The sequence below is a fragment of the Lepisma saccharinum genome, chromosome 13 (assembly GCF_977018435.1).
Source record: "Lepisma saccharinum chromosome 13, izLepSacc3.1, whole genome shotgun sequence".
Lineage (NCBI taxonomy): Eukaryota > Metazoa > Arthropoda > Insecta > Zygentoma > Lepismatidae > Lepisma > Lepisma saccharinum.
Genome location: NC_139241.1, coordinates 71,409,058 through 71,431,382, shown reverse-complemented (window position 1 = coordinate 71,431,382; position 22,325 = coordinate 71,409,058). Strand labels below are relative to the sequence as shown.

At 37.5% G+C, this 22,325-nt stretch overlaps 1 protein-coding gene across 1 annotated transcript; it reads left to right on the top strand.

The window, feature by feature from the left end:
- Nucleotides 1-18,432: 18,432 nt before the first annotated feature.
- LOC145996814 (dolichyl-diphosphooligosaccharide--protein glycosyltransferase subunit 1-like) lies at nt 18,433-20,190 on the top strand. Its single transcript, XM_083133347.1, has one exon. The coding sequence runs from the start codon at nt 18,433-18,435 to the stop codon at nt 20,188-20,190; it is 1,758 nt and encodes a 585-aa protein (XP_082989473.1).
- Nucleotides 20,191-22,325: the final 2,135 nt, after the last annotated feature.

Below are 22,325 nucleotides of genomic sequence, written 5' to 3'. Positions count from 1 at the left end.
TTTTTGACAAATATCGTCTAAGAAAGCCATGAATTCAACTAAAATACAGACATTTTGAAACATGATTAGCATGAATAAATCACCACTGATTAGCTACAAAGAAGGCCTAACTATATATTCTTTTATGTGGCCGACTGTACCATATCGCCGCACATTTTAAAATTCGATTAGCCATATTGAAAAAAAAATATAATAGCATTTTCATTATTCTGATTTAATTATACACGTGATCCAGAAAACACACAAATATTTAAAAAATACATAGGCTAATGTACTCGTTATAAAAATGAAAATTTCAAGAGGCCAACTCAAAAATATACTGTATATTTCTTTTAGCACTGAATTTGAAAATTCAGACGCCAGCTGAAAATTTTCAGGCGCCATGGTGACCGGACGTCCTGTATTTTTCGATTTTGATTTTTGTCACTTTGCGTCGCTTTTCTTCCAATTTTGGCTAATCTCGACCATGAGGATGAGTGAAAACGGATAGGTGAGCAATTATCGTGGAATATGAAACCTGGTGCAGTTGATTAAATTGATGGGAGACACTCACAAAGAACATTCATGACCAGGCTGGGATTCAAACCAGAGATCCCTGGCATAGTAGCGCGCTGTGCTAACCACTCCGCCACGTAGGTCGACCTAAAATGTGTCAATTGGCATGATTATGTTGACTCGAGTAACATATTATAATCCATAATCTGGTAATTATGTACTTCTGGAGCATCAACATTCACAATAATGCATCAAAGGGTAGAGGAGAAGGTCTAAATATGGGCGAAGGTTTAAATATGGGTTTTGGAGTTATCAGCGCTCCCGGGTGCTGCAGCCTGGCAGAGGCTATGGGAACTGGTTATCAGTCAAGAACAAAGGTTGCGGCGCCAATTCGCAAGAGAAAGTGCTGGTTAGTTTCGGCCTTGGACGCTGTTATAGAATTGCAACATCCGAAAACATTTTGCAGGTATGTTTTAACTCGGCGTTTTCTGAATTCTCTCATCTTTGTATAGGTTATGACATTAGCGGTACATAAAACAAATGTGGGCTTTTTATAATGCCATGATTTGTTTGTGAAATATGTACCACAGAGAGCGAAAATAAATTGAAGAATAAAAATAGCATCATGGTCTAAATATGGGCAATGACATGAGTTCTTATGTTGAGATCACATTTTCAACAAATATTTGAATGTTTTTCTTAATTTCGATTTTTCCCATTCCGCGTGATTTTCAAATCAACAGATTATTCATAAATATGAATTTTATAAGGTTTTAGCGATAAATGACTGTTTTTTTAAAAAAAATTAATTGCTCTTTGTAATATTGCCACTAGTAGCACATATTTAGACCACAATTTTGAAATACATCATTTTACCATTTTTTGGAAATTGCTTTTTTTTTAAAAAAAAAAATGGAGACCTTATATACTTTAGCATGCTATTACATTTAAGTATATATTTCATAGATATGCATTTTAAAGGCAGGTGCTTGATATATTAATTTTTTTCTCCGAAAATGACAAAATAAAAAGGGGGGGCTCATATTTAGACTTTTCCCTCTACTTTTACCGGCTGCTGTTCCGTGTGATGAACTAAAAATGCAAGAATATCAGACACAATCATTACAAAGAAACCAAATTTGCGCGTTTTTTGTTTTCGTGTCGTTGATGTTACAAAAGTGTATTCATCGTGATTTGACACTTTTCGGGTTCTGTGCGTAAAAATCAATGTTATTAATATATCCTGAATTTGTAAGCACTAGAACTGGCCATATTGGAAAGAGAAAATGCTCCAAATTGGGAAAAGGCGCACGATAATAGGTATTGAAATGAACAAGGCGCATTAGCTTTCTTTTTCTCTTGGTCGCTCGCTACTCTGCATATTTATTTATCTTCCATCTCTCTCTCTCTCTCTCTCTCTCTCTCTCTCTTTTTATTTATTTTTCTTCTTCTTCCTTTCTGTCTTCTCTTGTCTGACCCATGTTTCTCTATTTCTTTCTTTTCCCTCGCTTCTATTTCTCTCTCTCTCTCTCTCCCTCTCTCTCTCTCTCTCTCTCCCTCTCTGTTCTAAATTTTCATTCTTTCCCTCTCTCTTCTAAATTTCATTCTTTCTCTCTCTCTTCTAAATTTCATTCTTTCTCTCTCTCTTCTAAATTTCATTCTTTCTCTCTCTCTTCTAAATTTCATTCTTTCTCTCTCTCTTCTAAATTTCATTATTTCTCTCTCCCTTCCTCCCCTTCTCTATATTTTTGTTCGTCTCGCCAAATCTTGGAGAGTTTGCTATCTTTCTCTTTCCTATTTTCAGAGGTAGGCTTACCTTATGTCCGGGATTAGTCCGGACAGTCCTGTTTTTTTAGTGCTGTCCGGGGTGATGTCCGGGGTTTTGAGAATCTGAACATGAAAATAGCTACCGGTAATGAATATTCACGACCAGAATTTAAAACAAACAAGCCATTTCTGAAAAACGTCAGGTCTAGTGAAAAGTGCAACTGAGTCAATTAAGAGATAATGCTACCTAGAACAGAGAGGCTTCCTAAACATCAGAAAATGTATTATTCAATTAAACATTTAAAAATTAATTGATTGATTTTAGAAAATAATGTTAATATTTTTCTTGTACAATTTAATTTTGCCTTAGGATATGCTGTTAGGAAGGTAAAATAAACTAAAGAAGGACTAATATTAAATGGAGTGACTCAGTTGCTAGCATATGCAGATGATGTAGACTTACTGGGGGATGATGTGAATACAATTAAGAATAATGCTAAAATATTTTTCAAAACTGCTAAAGAGATAGGTTTGGAAGTTAACAAAGAGAAAACTAAATATATGCTTACAGGCCGAAACCAAGTGTTAGGTAATAATCAAAATCTAATTATTGATAACAACTCGTTTGAACCAGTTTCCAAATTCAAATACTTAGGAGTAATATTAACAAATGAAAATGATATTCAAGAGGAAATAAAAAGTAGGCTTAATTCAGAAAATGCATGTTACTTCTCTCTTCATAAACGTTTGTCTTCTCGTTTAATATCTAAGAAACTAACAGTTAAAATATACAAAACAGTAATTTTGCCTGTAGTATTATATGGATCTGAAACTTGGTCCCTTACATTGAAAGAGGAACACAAATTGAGAGTATTTGAAAATAAGATCCTTAGGAAAATATTTGGACCTAAAAGGGATGAGGAGACAGGTGAGTGGAGAAGGTTACATAATTTAGAACTACATCATTTGTATTCATGTCCAGATATTATTAGAACAATTAAATCAAGAAGACTTAGGTGGGCAGGCCATGTGGCACGAATGGGAGAGGAAAGAGGAGTTTACAGGATTCTTGTTGGGAAACCTGATGGTAAGAGACCTGTAGGAAGGGAAGGCCAAGACGAAGATGGAGGGACAACGTTGAGATGGACCTAAGGGAAATCGGTAGGGATGGAAAAGAGTATATAGAACTTGCTCAAAATAGGGAAAGATGGAAGGCCTGTGTTGCTGCAGCCCTGAACCTTCGGGTTTAAGAAGGCTAGGGAGTACAATTTATAGTTTAATGTTCCAATAAAATATTAAGGCTTTTAAGTAATTACAATTTATTTTTGTAAAAAAAAAAATGAAATTCAGCATTAACGAGTTGATCGCCAATATGTCCTGGGTTGGACCCAAAAAAATATGGTAAGCCTATTCAGAGGGTCATCCTTAAATCAGTTGTAATCTTGAGATTGAGGTCTGCCAGTTCTCAACACCAACCGGGAAAGCTCTGGATCCTGTTTCGGGGACCAAATCCTGCAGCCATTACTGAAAAATTGACATTTGGTGGGCGAGCGGAGGTCCCCATCGGTAAGTGCATCGCCGTCTCCCCGGGGGGTATCTTCCGATAACCCCTCGCATTGTTTTCAACAATGGGCCACGTAGAGACTGCATTGTTAGGAGAGTCGCTCCGTTAACAGCTCATTGGGACCACGGCGTTATCCGCAAGACCGGCACCTGTCTCTCGCTAACCCCACGCCGGCCAATGAGAGCGAGCGTTACTAATCCGCCGGCCAATCGGAACGAAGCTTTCGTGGCTCCTCCCATTATTTGGGTTTATGTCTGCCACCGTGTGTCGGGGTGGGTCTACATGACATGCAGCGCGTGTCGTAGCACGCGACAGTGTTTGGTGAGGCACCGTGTTGACCGGACGAGGTGTTGTAGGGTCTAGAGCGACGTGGATATCTTCCGGGTGGCTGGAAACACGTGTTTTCGGAAGGTAAGTTGATATTTTCCCAGTGAATTATATTATTGCGTGTGTTAGTCAGTGGCGTATGCATGAAAATCACTTTGGGTGGGAGAGGGTGTTTATAAATTTCAAACTTTTCACATTCATGTAGTAAATATTTTGTATTAATAATGTTTGATTGATTTGGTTCCTTTATCTTCGCATTTCTTCCTCTTTTGGCTAATCGCGACTATGAGGATGAGTGATGATATGATAAAATTGATTGAAAGGGACAGTCACAAAGAACACCAGTACCCATTATGGCTTCATAATGCACTGTGCTAACCACTCCTCCACGGAGGTCGGCTGGTCAATGCTAGTATATACTGGTATGCTCCAAAATTATTAATTATGTAGTTTTAAAAAAATAATACCGACAATAATTTATGTCACATAAAACTTGCAACATTTTTAAAATAAAAGCCTGATTGTAACATGAAATTAAGTATTTCACGGGTATCGCGATACTTTGGCGGAAACTCAGACAACGTCTCTTTATCTTGCACCAGTTTTGTGTGAAAAATATTAATTTTGTGATGACATAGCATGTATTTTGATGTTTTCGTGTATTTCTTGTATTATTTCAAAGCAAAAATCTTGATCAATTGATATGATATAATTTCATGTATATGGTTGAGTGGAAGAAAAGGCCTTGCACGGCCTTAACTCCGCCATTTAAAACAAGATGCTAATAAATAAATATAATTACAGTGGGATACTTGCACACTATTGTTAATGAATATTTTTAATAACTTTTAAGCCTCCCCGATGGCGCAGTGGTAGCGTCGTCGCCTTGTAATCAAGGGGTCCTGGGTTCGATATCCGGTGGAGGAACATAGAGGTTCGGATCGTACTTTAAACTGTAGGTCCAGTCCCGATTAGCCACACTGTGCATAACTTTAAATTATTACAACTTTCAAGTATCGCTATATCGGTTCAAAGTACTATCGATTCAGTAGTACTAATCGCGACTATAAATTAATACTGAACATTTCATTTAGAATGAAAAGCTGACAGTTTAGCCTTTGTTGTATAATTTCCTCTGAACTTATTGGAAGACAAGGATTATATTGGGATCATGCGGCTTTGAAGGACAGGAAAGACGTAGGCTATTTATGAGGGGTCCGGACCCCCGCCCCCCTGAAAGACTTACCAAGTATTGCTCCTAAAATTAAGTAATGAAAATATTAGCATTTGTTGCATAATCCATGGTTATTAATTTCCTCTGAACTTTTTAGAAGGAAAGGATTATATATTGGGATCATACGGCTTTGAATTACATTACAAAGAAGATTTATGTACACTACTACTCAAAATAATATGCATAAAATATTAATCAGAAAATTACTTTTCTCCAACTACATGTAACATCATTTTTGTTATTCGATAAATATTCAATTATTCATCTATTTGACATTAATTTCATTGCCAGGTCGCTTGCTTTTAAGTAAATTATTCCGATCTTAACTACAGGTAAGCTACGTAATGAATATGCACTCTTATATCTCTATTCTTATACAGTCTTATTTCCTAATCGTGTAATAATAATATAATATTAATTTATGTATTGTGATTAGTGTAAATTTGATTTATTATTATTAGTATTATTCCTGAGACACTTGTTTCCACCCCCTCCCCGAAACATATTTCTAGATACGTGCCTGCCCCCTAAAGAGGGGCAACTGGGGCACTCGCCCGAGGTCCCGCGCTTCAGGGGGACCTTACGAGTATAAAGGACGCCGATGTTTCCGATTCAGCAATTAATCTGATTTTTCATGACATCATAAATTTTTTGACATTCTAAAAAATATCCAAAATTACCGAAATCATATTCGAAACAAAACATAAAAAAATCGTGTTTAGATATTTGAATAAAATATAATAAATATCCACGATTCGTTTAATTATAGGATGAAATCAAAATATTATTTTATATGAAACAATGAAAATTCACTTATGCTCCGCATATATTGTGTGTCCCAGCCCCCTCGCCCAACTATAGCCGTCCCTGGCCCCAGTCTATGGAACTTTCGTCACAACTGCGCACAGAGGTGACAAATGTAGCTTTCCCTTTCAATATATTGTTGTTAATTTAGTTGCGTTTACTGTATAGGGTTAGAAAGGGAATACTTGCATTGCATTATTCATGTTACGATGCAGAGATAGCAGACTTAGGAGTTTGTGGGCAATTATTGTATAATAAGGTCGGCGGAGTAAAGAACTCTTGCATAACTGTCCAGTTATATTAGATTGAACAATCATTCTAAATTCTCAATTAAAAATATTGTCTGTAGTTCTAATGCTTGTCGTTTAATAAAAACTTATTAACGACGTGATAATGCTTAAAGGAACAAATTGATCTTTCAACTATTCTTGCTTTTTTTTACTGTTGCAATAATATGATTCAACAGTGACATCTACTGGGAGAAAATATAAACTGTGTCAATATGTCGTAGTTCATTCACTGCTTCTCTAAGATTCTATTTGAGGTGCTGCGCACATATATATCTTTATATTTTAGTGCTTTTTTCATTTTAATCAATTACGTTGGAGTGCACAAAACGACAAAATTGTTTCTGGAATGTCCTCTTTTTTAACTTAACCCTTCCCAATAATGCATATTTAGTAAATTAATTGTGTAGAACTGTTAAAACCAAAATATAAAATTCAGACATTTAAATTCACAATGTGACGTCAGAGAATCGAATGCCTACAGCGCGTGACGTCATCTAATCGTACTCCTTGAATGCTCCTCGTACATTGAATTATTTTACCCAATGTTTGTGTCGAAATTCCAATAAATTTTTGTTTCTCTTCTTTCAGATCGCCCTACACCACTTCAACTCATACAGAACAGCGCTCAAGGAAATGAGGTAAGTTATAGTTTCTGTCTGATAAGCTAAGAGTTTCTAAAATGGATGATAATATTGCAGAAGGCAATAGAGAGGGTTGTATGTTGAATATGAATGTGGTGTTTTGAAATAGTGAAGGGAGCGAGTGACACCTCGACTGATATGTTAATGTCAAATTTACATTATTCCATCAAGGACTCGAAATGGAAATTTTCACGAAACGGAACGCTTCATTTTCGTTAACATAACATTGTCCTTTTTGTTTGGTCTTATTACTATAACTACAGGATTACAACTAGTGAAATGATGCAATATCCAATTTTTTTGCATAAACATCAAATGATATTAAACACATTTGACACGACTATTCTGTACCCGGTGGAGGCAAATTGCAAAGTGGTTCAGATCATACTTTGAACGGTCCAGTCCCTATTAGCCTATCTGTGCATAAAGTAGACTTAGAACCAGGGTGTGAAATCCTGTGGGGACAGAGGATTTCCCCCCCCCAAAAAATCTTCTCCTCAGATCGCCTCCTACCAAAACTTTCTGGGGGGAGAGAGTTTTTGTTGTAACACAAAAGATAAGCAATTAGTTTTGACTTCAAAACTACTTTACTAAAGATATTATCACATAGTAGTGTGGTTGTGAATGTTTCATGCTCTCTCTCCATCTCCCCCCTCCCTTTTTCAAGAGATCATTAACAGATTTACACCAATAACAATACATGCACAATGTAAGTAAGTCTAGAAAGCAAGACAAATATAACTATGAAATTAATTTATTTGTATTAATGCAAAACAAAATCTAAAGAAAATAACTTTAATACATAATGAAACTATTTCAGGTATTTTGTAATTTATTGACATCTTGAGCAAAGGAATTAGTTTGTCACTTTATAAATATCTTATATAAATAAAAATAACAAATTTATTCCTTTATACGTGAGTAACAATTATGTATTTTTAAATATTTAGTAATTTACTTTTATCTTTAATAATATTATACAGATGTATATCATCAAATAATAAGATACTGCATGTTTATACGTATGTGTGAGTACGAAGATCAGTCTCCCCCCCACCCCCACCCCCATCAGTTTTCAATGATTTCGTACCCTGGAAAAAAAACAACTCAAACAAACAAACAAGTCGTTTGTAATTTTCTTCCCTTTTTAAATCTGTACATGGTTAGTCAATTCTCTGTCTTAATTTGTGCAAGTGAAAGATATTTCCATATTGTTGTTTTGTGTATGATCAAAGACTGCATTTAATGTTCGACTGGCTTGAAATTTGACTGTTGGGCTAATTTGTCAGAACAATCGAATCCACAAGACTTACATGCTTACATAAAACTGTAAACGGTACACTAGACAATAATTATGTCCTCAATAAACAGCAATTCAATACGAGAAAAAACTAAAACTCAGAAATATAAAAGCAGCCCATTATGTAGAATGTGTGATTTGTATAATACGCTTTCTTACATTTCTCATTGCCATTCAAACTACGATTGAATCAGTATTATAACAACAAATACATTGTAATCATTTCGTTATCAATCCTTTTTCCCATTATATTCTACAATTATATATCTATAGGTATTTAGTATATGTAATTATTGAACAAGTCCATGTTCTTGTATGGTGAAACACAAGTGAAAGGTCTCGATTGGTTAATTTGATTATGATTATGTAATTAATTATTTCTATTATCGGTTTATGTACGTTTGTATATTTTCTAATTGTATTGTATTGTTTTTCATCTGTCTAAACCAATCTGTTGTCTGTAATTGGAGGTTTACCTCTGTTGAGAGTAGTAATTAAATAAATAGTAAATATTAATATTAAGATACGACAAATAATAATAATTAGAGAAAGGATTTTAAGGTGTAAAATTATGGTCGAGAAAGGGAAAGAAAGGTTCTGAAATTGTTTTCAAAAAGGTGCAAAAGAAGATGCTGATGAAATGCTTTCCTTTTCTGCGCCTTCTGTATATATAATGCGCGCGGACCGCGTAGAGAGCTGTGGTTCTGCCGAATAGATTTTGTTGAAGTTTGTGTTTTTTCTCGCGGGTTTTGCTAAATTATCTTGGGAACTATTGGCGCTGAAATGATTATATTGCACCATTTTATAGCTCTTGTTCTCCTCTACAAAGTGAGACTATAGGATTTTATGTAGCTGCTCAAGAAGAGTGAAAATACTTTATTTTTCTGTCCAATTTTTTAAGAAAACATGAAAGAAAAGGAAGGAAAATGGTGCTGAAGCATCAAAGCATAAAAAGGGGAAGTGCTAATCTCACGAAAAGGTGCTACAAAGTGTGTTCCATGTCCTAAAATACGTATCTCAAAAGATCGGTATGAAAACAATCATATTTTTGGAAAGATGCTGCACCTTAAAATCCGTTCCCTATTAAGTTAATAATTAACAAATTTAAAAAAGTGAAAACGAAATCCACAAAAGATTACAGTAACATAGACGCTGCAATAACGTACGTCTACATACAGGGGAAGCTTATATGAATGCTATAATATGTAATGTTTAAGAGTACTAACGATTCAGTTAACACTTAAAAGCAAAATATAGTAGTAAAATACCTAAAAATTAAACAAACCGGAACAGTCCGTTGCCATTCCTGATAAGACGGAACGGGAAGGAACGTCGATTCATCATTGAATTACATTAATTAGTATAACTATGCATAGTCAGACTACCGTTCATTTCTACAATCGGCTCCTAAACGTCAACCCCCACTTCACTTTCATTCTTGCAAGCTAACGAGGCTCTGGCGTCCGGACTCACAACCTGTATACTCCGGCTTGTGTTGTATCCAGACCATGTGTTTTTGTGACTGTGCTTTCATCAACTTTGTCGTTTCACTTGTCATCCTCATCTTCGCGATTAGCCAAAAGTGACAAAAAAGCAAAGTAAAATAAATAAATAAATAAATAAATTGTAACATGTTTAATAACAGTAATATACTAGTTTTGGGTTTTCGACGAAACACTTCATTATCTCTCTCTCTCTCAATCAATCAATCAATTAGTCAAATCCCAGTTAACTTTTTGCACTGCACCAGGCTCCTCGATTGCATGATGACAGTGTTGCCACTACTTCATCGAGGAAGCCCTGTAAGCTGACCAGATTTTTAAAACAACTAAGCTGCACATTTTAAACATTTTCCTGAAGGGCGCGACAAAACGGAACGGCAAAATGTACACATTAATATCTAAAAACTATTTCATCATAAATACTTATGTTTGAAAACTAATTAAATAAATACCGGATGGCGAGAATTAAAGTTTCTCAACTCAGAGCCCTCTGTAGCCTGTTTGAGCCATCGTAGAACTCTGAAATTTGGTGAATCCACTATGCAGAGATGGGGAAGATAATGGCGAGAAAAAAGATGTTCAATTTTCAGCCACCAGGTTGAAATGTGGCGCTGTAATAATGAATATTCAAAAACACATAAGTCACGTAAAGTGATTTAGCTGAGTTATCAATTAGAAAGACATTTGTTAGTGGCTGGAAGTTGCGAGAAAATAATCTCTCGTTTATTCCAAGATTGCAAGGTAAAGGCAAATCCATAACGAGTTGGAGCAGTTTACGTCATTATTACAACCCATCATGGAAGTACAGAGCCACATTTCAACCTGGTGGCGGAAAATTGAACTATTTTATTATTTATCGCCATCCTCTTCCCAATGGTCTGCATAGTGGATTCACCAAATTTCAGAGTTCTACGATGCCTCAAACAGGCTACAGAGGGCTCTGATTTGGGTAACTTTAACTCTGACCACCCGGTACATACTGTATAACTAATTTACATAATATGGTGATATGCACAGCACTGCAACGAAGCTGTCCTTTATTGATTGATTGATTGATTTGGTTTATTTTACCTCGCGTTTCATCCACTTTTGGCTAACTGCAAAGATGAGGATAAGTGATGATATGATGAAATTGATGGGCACTCACAAAGAGCATCCATGCTTAGGCCGGGATTCTAACCTGGGACCCGGGACACGTGACGTCATATCACGACGCGCTAAACACTCCGCCATGCAGGCCAACACAAGCAGTCCTTTAGAATTAAAAGTTATTAATTTATATTTTGCCGATGAATGGATCTTCAGTGCATCCTTCTTTTCAATTAACATTTTGTAAAAGTTTACACACGTGTGATTAAAGTTCACCTTATTAGCTTCAAAGTTTGTACTGAACGAGCGTTCTCGTCACATGTCCACAAACCATTCATCTACGGAAACACTCGTTCAGTGGGGGCATTAATTCCACGTAAACAGAGAAGAAACTCCAGTATTTATAGAAAATTGGAATATGGCACATTGGAATGTGAAATAGTTTCTACCTAACAATGCCACCATAGTTTACAGTAATAGTAAGATTGATTGATTGGATTGTTGTTTTAAGTTCACTTTATGCACAGAAAGGCTAATCGGGACTGGACCTATAGTTTAAAGTGGGATCCGAACCACTATGTGCCTCCACCGGGTATCGAACCCGGGACACCTTAATTACAAGGCGAGGACGCTGCCACTGCGCCATCGGGGAGGCAGTAATAGTAAGAGAAGGTGTATTGTTGCAGTAATTCTAAGCCGATAAGTAGTGTTGCCCACGAGACGAGACTTTGGCCTGTCTCGTCTCGTGGAAATGCTGTGAAATGCTGTCTCGTCTCGAAAATATTCGTTTGTCTCGGGACACATGATCAATCTCGTCTCGTCTCGAATTTTTAAAAGCCTGTCCCGTCTCGTCCCGTGGGCAACACTACCGATAAGTCATTGTCCAAAAAAAGAACAAATTTAATTGCAAGTTCAATAAAAAGGTCCAGCCAAACCTTAATGCAATATGATGGCCAAGAAATGTTACTTACTTATAGTTCTGCGTAATGTTGTCCTGTTTTCCTGACAATTCAAAACTGCTATACATTTTCTGCATTTCTGTGAAATTCGTTAATTCTGAAAAGATATATAGATCATTTTAAATATAACAGAGTGATTATAAGTTTGTGAAGCATTTCAGTAATTGAACACTAAAATTGGTAAACGCTGTAAGTGCCACAATAATTCAAACACCGTTTTCCACGTTATGCCATGCTTTATAATGTGGTAAACGTGAAAAGTGACTGGTAGCCCTCTAAGTATTTCAAAGGGCGTGTAAAGAGGTCACTAGTGTGCACGTTCTTACGGGCTGATGTGCGGAACGATGCGATATCCCAAAACTTTCGCTTTTGGCACTTACAACGTTTACCACTTTTAGTCCTCAATTTCCTACAGATAAACAATGCAACAGACCGTGGTAATTCTGATGCCGATAGAACGACAAATATTCCAAGTTTTTGGTACACAGCTCACAAATGCTCTGTGTGTCCACCTTTGCTGTTCACTGCGACAGATATCTAACACATATTGCATTCCGTCTCACACGCGTGTAAGCATATTACTGTCGAACAGTACGAAAACCGCTGTGATAGGGTTGCAAAATTCCTGGAGGGAAATTTCAGACCGAAGCGACAAGCGGCAGGAAAGAGACGGGCGCCTTCAGTCTAAAGCAAAATGTTCACCGCGCATGCGCGAACAACAGACCGAGGCGACACGATGTACGCCATTGAGAAAATAGTCCAGACCGAGCAACACGCAAGCGACATGTTTCACAATCGCACATTGCTACAGTCCAAGTAGTAATTTTCTCGATTATTCTGAACTTATTTAAACATTACTTAAAAATCAAACATTTCTGCAATAAGCTTGATTCTTCATCTGAATAACTAACAGTTTATAACCTACAAGAATGTTTGAATTGTGCCTTAAGTCCACTTCGTGCAGAGATATAATAATAGGGACTGAACCTACAGTATAAAGTTGGATTCGAACCACTGTGACAAGTGGCTCCATCGGGTATCAAACCCAGGAAACCCTTGATTATAAGATGACGACGTTACTACTGGCGAGTCCTTACAACCTACAAAAAAATTTCAGGTAAATTTGTGCAGAAATTTAAACTGCAGGTAGGTGATTAATAATACCGAGAATGAATATTTGACGTACCCGAGAAATAGCCTATAGTTATTTTTTTATTGACGAAGGACGAAGAATAATATGTGAATAAGAACAACGAACAATAATTATCAACTAGCCTAGGATGCACTTATATTAATTCGTAATAAAAACACAGACTGCTTCTACCAAATTAAAACGTATTGAGGCAGAAACAGTGTCACAATCTCTTACCAATATTGCCAGTGGTGCATTCGAAAATTCACCTATTCGTTCACCAAATCAAGGGGAAGTAAAAAGCACAGAAAGCGTGATGCAAATTTCACGCTGACAAACACCGTGACAAAATCCAATGAAAAAACAATTCTGACGTTCACGAAAAAGGGGAAGAATGATCCGTAATGATTCATCGTTTTACCGTTAAGCCAGCTAAATGCTATCACATGATCTATGATTGTTCCACTTGGTCGCCCTTCGTGTTGTTAGCGCCCTCTAATGTAGTTTCTATCAGCCGCCGCTTCCTGTCCGAGCGGCAGCACCTGCTCATTGTGCAGGCACCTGGTCTGGGTAAAACCTTGATTCAATCACTGCTACTACGAGTGAGTCAGAAAAGCAAGCACACTTTCTCATTTTTTTTTTGCAAAAGTGATTTCATTTCGCAATTTAGTGCAACAGCATAGAATAAGTCTAATACGTGTTTCTCTGGAATGTTTTGTGATTTTTGTCATATCATGCAAATAATTTCAGGAATTTACACGAAATATCTAAACACGATAACAAGAATGTTCCTATTCTTAAAATCGACACTCATGGTGGAGTAGTTGGCACATCGCACTACAAGGCCATGGGTTCGGGGTTCGAATCCCGGCACCGACATGGGTATCCTTCGTGAGTATCCCTTCTTCATCAATTCCATCATATCATCACTCTCATCTTCGTCGTCGCGATTAGCCAAAAGTGGCAAAAAAGCAACACAAAATAACAAAAATCGAAGGACATAAGCCGACTTCTATGACATAGTGGTTAGCACAGCGCGTCACGGCACCAGAAATCCTGTTTTCGAATCCTTAACTGGGCATGAGTACTCTTTGTGAGTGTCCCTTCAACAATTTCATCATCATCGCTCATCTTCATCGTTGCGATTAGCCAAAAGTGCCAGAAAAGTGACGTAAAACGACCTAATTCAATCAATCCCCAGACCCCGATGCGGAGTGGTTAGCACATCGCGCTACGACGCTAGGAGTCCCTGGTTCGAATCCCAGTCTGCGCATGGATGTTTGTGAGTGTCCATTTATCAATTTCATCACATCATTACTCATCCCCATCTTCGCAATTAGCCAAAAGTGGAACAAAAGAGAAGTAAAATAAAGCAAATCAAATCAATAAACAAATTAATCAATTGAGGGACATAATTAGTCGTTCTTATCTAGAAATATGTCATATAAAGAGCTTATACAGAAAGTCGCCGCACGAAGATAGAAATTAGTTCTTATATCGCTATGAGTCCGAGTACAAGACATGGTCGTAACTTGGAGCAAAACTTTGGGGGGGCAGAATCGAAAGGTTTCCATTCCGACTAGGACTATTTTTCTAAATAAGTGTAACTTGTACAGTAATTTTTTTTAAATCTGAAAAATTGGGGGAGGGAAGTGACTTCCTACACAATTGCGCCTACAAATACATGTATTCGTAACTCGAGAACGAAACGGAATTTAATCCGAGACGAGACCAGGAACCAGAGATATCCTGTTTCGAAGAGCAAGATGATATTTGGATGTTCCTTTCCAACCAATTATAAACTGTGGGACATATCGCAGTAGTATCTGTTTCACGGTTCGAATAAAAAAAATGGTCGGTATTGCTGCTACGTCGTCTTCTTCTTCTAAGAGAACCAAACTCAATAAGCCTAACCTAACCACCACAGATTATTACTAACACCCCTCCCAACAAAACTACCAGCCAATGGCAATGCTTAAAACAGTTGTAGCATCAATCACTTCCTAAAATAATTATACATTTACTGTCATTGCTCAATAAGTATCTTCGCATTCAATTTGATTTTCATACCGAGACAAAACTTGTTTTATTTTCATATTGAATAAATATAGTTCTTACACCAAGTACCAAATTTCCTCTGATTACAGGTGTACATTATTTTACTGACTTTGGTCTAGATCTACCAAGAATAATGTTATTATTGGGCAATGCCTTTGTGTTCCATCGGATGTAGTTGTTCCTAGTGTAATTGATCAACTCAAGCACACACACACACACACACATATATATATATATATTGTGCTACTTACATTATAGGCCTATTCAAGGGTTTAATTACGTTTTTCTTTCTTTTCTTTTATAGATGACAGCCACGAAGTTTTTCGACATGGGGAGTCCACAGACAGTCCACAGAACGTACGAAAAGATAGAGGAAAGAACGTTGTCCGAAACGGATCAAGAATACACGTCGGAAACCCCACCTAGCGCCAAGGACGAAACTACCAAAAGTGACGTCACGAAGCGGAAAAGATACAGCAAATCTCGTGTTCGCGTTCGTAGCCCAACGCAGGTGATAAAGTTGAAGAAGAACAGAAGAATGAAAGCTAACGACAGAGAGAGGAACAGAATGCACATGTTGAACAATGCTCTGGATCGTTTGAGGTGCGTTCTCCCAACATTCCCAGAGGAAACAAAACTGACAAAGATAGAAACATTAAGGTTCGCTCATAACTACATCTGGGCTCTATCGCAAACACTCCACATGCTCGAATCGCAGAGCCAAGGAAACGTGTGCAATTCCGGACCCCTTACGCTCAGTGTAGGAAACGTGACTGTGAGTATTGGTGATCACGGGAACATGATTACGTCCACGAGCGGTAGCTGTGCGCAGGCGCAAAAACGTACTCATCCGGACCCTTCCATGGCCTGGATGGATCAGGACTCGAATTCGTTCTCGACCAGCGATTCACAGCTCGATTACTCGAATCATCAGCAATGTTCCCCTTCGTATTTTGGTGCTCCTATGTCGTACGAGTGTTTGTGAAATTGTGATAATGACCCAAATGTACTCTCAGGTCTGTAAAGTTCGATGTGTTCCTCTTGAAAAGAATGAAAACTCTAGTCCATATATTATATTTTTGCCCTTGTATTTATACATTTTTATACTTGTATGTGTGTGTGAATAATATACAAATTATATTGAATCTATTGAAATATGCATTGCGTATTCAATTATCGTCATCTTAACGGATAGGATATGAATTTACGGGAACGGGTACAGTGGGATACACAAGTATTGCTCGGCAAATTGTCCATGACTATCTTCATTAAATTCTGTCTTCTATCCTAGGCGTTTTTAAGGAATGGATTTTTACGTGTGCTGATGCAAGGTTGCTTGAAGCTTGTTCGGAGATTTGTGTGAATTCTTGAAACTCTCATTGCGAAAAAACAAAGAGAGTAAACATGGCGATGGACAATTTGCTTGGTAATACGTATGCATCCCACTGTACCTGTTGTCTCCTTACCAAGTACACTGGCACTATGTCATTACCAAGAAATATTCATAATTAGGGCAATGTATTTAATCATAAAAGTTGTCTAAAAAAGTGCCTGTCCCTGGAAAATGAACAAAATATGCCCAAATTGCCTTTACTTAACCAATTATTTCATGATGCACATCTATTAATACATTCGAGCAATCTTTCAACTATTTTTTTTTATAAAAAAATATGCATAATCATCAAATGCTTTGCCCTGCTCATAATGTTTTAATGTTATTATCGATTAAGAAAAGAGCAGTACTCGAAGTGGGAGCGTGGGGGGATGCCATCCCCGCAGTCAAGAAAATTCTCATAAAGCATCTCCAGCTAGCATAATTTGCATAAACTTCGCCGCACCTATCGCATATTTTTATGTTGATCCACACAAGCATCCACCCACCTATTCACAAACTTGATAAAGTACTTACTCCCCCAGTTAGAAATTACCACTTCGAGCACTGCAAAATAAGTAAGTAGCACATACGATTGGAAAACCTACACTATTGCAAGAAATCCATTGAAATCTTGCACAAGCAGATGCATCCCTGAACACCCCCTTCCTTTCTCACACTGCATGCACATCTAAGTGATGAGACTGCTGTCGCCTGCACTTACACTGAAACACCATCTAGCACACCGCGCTACGCCAGTGTTCCCGGGTTCGAATCTTGGTCTTGGCATGGATGTTCTTTGTGAGTGTCTTCGTGACTTTCTGCCAAAAGTGGTAGAAAAGCGACCCTAAATAACAAAAATCATCTCAAAATTGACGACAAAATTTATATTTGCTAATTAAAATAACACGCCTTACTTACGCAACTCCAGTAGCGGCGATTGGGTGCCAAAACTGGGGGGACGGGGCAAGGACAGTTTACTTCCTCTTGGTCTTGGTAGACAAGGCTTAGCTTAAAGAGGCCGTGGTTGTGTGTTTCATGAAAAATATTTTAAACTAATTTACCTTAAGCGTATTTAACAACATGCATACCGTACACTTTTAAAAATATAATAAAAATCAAAACATATGGACACTATGTTATTAACTATTATTTTAGTATTTACTTAAGATTGATTGCCTTAGCCTTTTCGTAGCCGCGGGTGTACATGAACGGCTTACGATCACACCACCAAACATTCAGCACTCAACTTCTGACTTGACTTGTGGGTGAAAAGTGACGTAAAAGAAGACAATCTGATGAAAAAATATCCTTAAAATTGCACGTTTAATTTGTATTTTGATTACATGATCACAACTATAAATATGAACAATGATTGGATTAAATACATGAAAAGACAAGCTCGCAACTCGAACCATGATGCTATAGCGAAGAGATCACGTCACTGGACTAATGAAGCTGAACCCAAACTTCTTGTGACACTGTGTGCTGGTCAATGAATTTGCTTCAAATGTTTGTTGGTGGACCTTGCTCTACTTACCTTGGTCCAACTGTAAAATCAGCACTGACATTATCTGAGTTTTGTAGTTTTGTGCGATAAAAATCTAGCTAGATTCAAGTTGTGACCTTGTTCATCGTAAATATCTAATGTAAGTTTCTCTTCGACGTGCAAGATAGCTATGCAAGCTTCTGTGGCTTCACATTTGCAGTATTAGAACCGGTGTGTTGAAAAATGGTTGAGATAACGTGTGAACTGTTGGAGGATAAGTCTAATTATTTCGTGTAGACAACTGGATTGTTGCTTCAAGATTAATTTGAATTTGAAGTAAGGAAAGATGTTGGGATTTATCATTCTCTTACTTTCATCTACTGCATTTGCTCACCGTATTCCTTCTGACATGATTGATCCTAATATTGTGAACAAAATAGTGGACAGGCATGTTGATATCTCGACTCAGACTGTTCACATGCAACATATTATTATACTAGAGAACAAAGCTAAAGAGCCAATAAAGGAGTTTATTTTAGTTCCCGAACCAGGAATGGAGATGAATCTGGCGTACATTGCAGTGCGTAGAATGTCGGACACGATGTCGTTAAATATTACTGAAGTTGATGTTGATGACGACTTGTCAGTTTGGAAAGTGAGGTTAGTTGCTCTTGATTCAATTGAAGAAGCAAAAATCTCTGTAGAAACTGTTTACACGCAAGTTCTTGACCCACTTCCAGAAGAAATCAAGCAATGCGAGAAGCAACTAATTTTGTACAAGGGCAATCTATACTTTTACTCGCCGTATCCAACACTTCAGCTGACCAGTAAGATAGTTCACGGTTCGAAAAATGTAGAAAGATACTCAGTCACCGAACCTGTCGTTGTGTCTGAAGATTATCTCATGTATGGACCATTCAAGAACGTGTCGCCATTTGCAATTAAGAACGTAAGTGTGCATTTTGAATCTAACACGACGTTCTTAGTTGTGACCGAAATGGAACGAACAATTGGACTGTCACACTGGGGGAATAATATAGCTGTGGAAGACACCATTACCTTGCAACTCAAAGGTGCACGTTTAAAGGGTGGTTATTCGATTCTAAACATCCAGAATACAACAGCTCCGTTTGTAATGATGTTGAAGACCATTCTTCCACCTTTAGCTAAAGATATATATTATTGTGATGATATTGGTAATATCTCTACATCTGTTGTACAGTTCTTTAACGAAGGGACAGTTTTAATACTACGACCTAGATTTCCGCTTTTTGGTGGATGGAGAACGAAATACACCATCGGATACAATCTGCCGTTGGAGCAATACTTATTCAACGAAGCGAATGAATATTTGCTTGTGATGCCACTAGTTGGACATATTTATAATGGTATGGTGGTAGAAGAGTTGACTACAAAGATAATTCTTCCTGAGGGCAGCTACAGAACGAGTCTTTTAACTCCATACGTTGTTGAACGACTTCCAGACAGTCGCCACTATTCATACTTGGATACAATTGGACGTCCTGTCATTTCAGTAAAGAAAACCAATGTCGTACGTAACCATATTCAACAGTTTATGCTACATTACATGTGGCACAGTGAATTTCTTATACAAGAACCATTTATTCTTATAATGTCATTCTTCTTGCTTTTTCTGATTGTAATTATCTCTCGTAGACTGGAGGTAGATAAAGCCCCAAAATGGTTGCGTTTGAAAGACATGCACTACTATTTAGACCGGATCTTAAAGCTACATAGCAAGCGCGTTTCAGTGTATGAAAGGTTTGACATAGAATTGCACCAGTTGAAATATAAAAAGGATGTGCAGAGATATCAGTCAAAAGTAAGAAAAATTTATGAAGAGTTGAAAGCTGTAAATGAAGAACTGAACGTACTGGTGGCCAAATTGCGGTTTCTTCCACCAAACATAGTTGGAAAAGCAGATGACATGCAAATGTTTGAAAAGCATTTGTATAAGTGGTACACTCAGTACGAGGTCTTGTATATGAGTTTCGTCAATGAGAAACCTTCATCAAGATTTAAGCGGGAGAGAGTTTTTGACTTCGAGGAGGATCATTTTAGGATACAAAAACATGCATACGTGGAAAAAATTAACGTTTGTGTGAAGTACCTGGAGAAGACTTTAAAAGACATGTATCGTAAATAATTAGTTGATTTAATTTATTTCTAAGGATTCTTAACACAAGTCGTGTTTTGAGAGTGTTTTGTAATTGATAGTGCCAAAAAGATGCAACACGGAATCATTGCACAATAATGTAATTATATGTATAAGTTTCTAACTAACAACACTATCGGCTAATGTTTATTTATTTGATGACATCTCTTAAAATGTAAAATTATTACAATTTACTAACTATTATTATTATTAATAGCACATTTCTTGTTATTAAAGCGGTAACGTTTCACAAACTTATTTAATTGTTTTTAGTCATTGTTGCACTTTGCCATTTTTTACATTTTACTTATAATTTCCTAGTGTCATAATATAATATTTTACTCTTTGGATTTTTCGAAAATGTGGACAATGCAACATGCATCGTTTCTTTCTTTTACAAACAGCTTATAAATGCGAAATTGTATAGTCTAAACAAAGGATCTTTTGAAAGATGTTAGATCAGCTGGCGATACGAAAGGTGCAAGACCGTACTTGAAGCGAACATCCTCCGAGTATGGTTTTGCAGTGCGGTCTTGAAGTCGTGGACTGGAAGTGAAAGTCTTTCAAATTGCATTTCGACACACTGCAGCGCCAAATACCATCAGTAGATAAAACTTAGTACTCGCTGTTATTGATACGTTTTAAACACTTGTTTTTCACCATAGAAATCACATAGCATTTTCAAATGTTCTTACACATACATTTCCACACATTAGAAGGACTTTAACCAACAACTTGCTGGCTGGCCAATAACGTATATTTAACCTGTGTTGTTGGCTTTCTACCTCCGTGATTTTAAACAAATAAACAACGAGTGCGGATATCACGTGACCTAGTCAGCAAAGGCCTGTGCCACGAGCTGTGCACTTGTGTACTTCTGTACTTGCCGATCTCGAACTATATTAAACTGCTTTTCCGGATTCTCTGGAGTAGCGACGCGCAGAGGGGAAAGCTTGTGGGCGGGGCCAGACTGGGTGGGGAAGGGTGCGGGATGAAAGCAACGAAGTGCTGCGCGGTGTAACGGCCGTAAAGCAAAACGCTTTCTGCTGCTAATTTCTTCTTTTATTCTTAACAATGGCCAGTGTATTGTTTTACACAAATAACAAATAATATTGCACGTTTATTTGTCTTTTGATGCTACGAAGAACAGAAAAAAATTAAAACAAATTTAAACATACATTATCAAAAAACATGCAAATAACCACAAACTATGAAACATCATGTATCAAAATTTGTTTTAAACAAGTCTGAAAAACATGTTTCAAACACTTTGTTTTAAACATTTGTAAAAAAAACAAAGCCATGTGTTTTAAACTTTTCAAACAAGTTGTTCTGGAACACATTCAACACTATGAGGCGCTCTCCTGAATGCAGAGTTCCCCTAGACTTGCGAGCTGACATGTTTACTACGGAAATACTGGACCGCGAATGAGCCCCCTCCCGTGGATGCCCCTCCCCTCCGCGCGTTCATTGGACGAGACGCACACCCTTCAACATGTGCACAGAACGCGTTCGCGTTTTCTTACTCCAGAGAATCCGGGAAAGGAATATAGGTGTCGTCACTTCCGTCAAGACCATACTTTGTACCTTTCGCACAGAGCGTAAGTCTTCTGGGACAAGGGTGTATATACCGACCGTCGATATTCACTTGCAGAACTGTTTAGAAGAAGTCGGACTTTCGCATGTAAAAATACCGTGCGTCCATTTCGATCTACAGCCGAGAGATCGGGAGAAGCGTGGCGGGCGGCGCTGGCGGAGATGCCGACATTTGCGGCCTGAAATGCCCGCTTATTTTTATGGACATATGCAGACATTTATATAAATATTGCAAAACGAGCACTAACCTGTGTTATAAGAGTATGGTTTTAATTTTAGTAGCTTAGTGGCTGTATGTGCTGATGATTTTGACACTCCCATCTCCTGTGAAACACGGCGTAGAGGTTTGTTTGGATAACTTTCTAACGCTGCCCCGAGTTCATCGAGGAAGCTCACGAAAACCATTGACTTTTAATGGTTTCGTCGGCAGCGTAATCTTGATACAGTGTTGCACATTCGAAACCTCCAAACGATCCCCATCGACACAAAACTCTTTCAAGGATATAAACTTAAGCAGGACGTTGCTGGTC

Bases quoted from the DNA above. Each gene is read 5' to 3' on its own strand.
- LOC145996814 (XM_083133347.1), top strand. From the start codon at position 18,433: ATGATTGATCCTAATATTGTGAACAAAATAGTGGACAGGCATGTTGAT.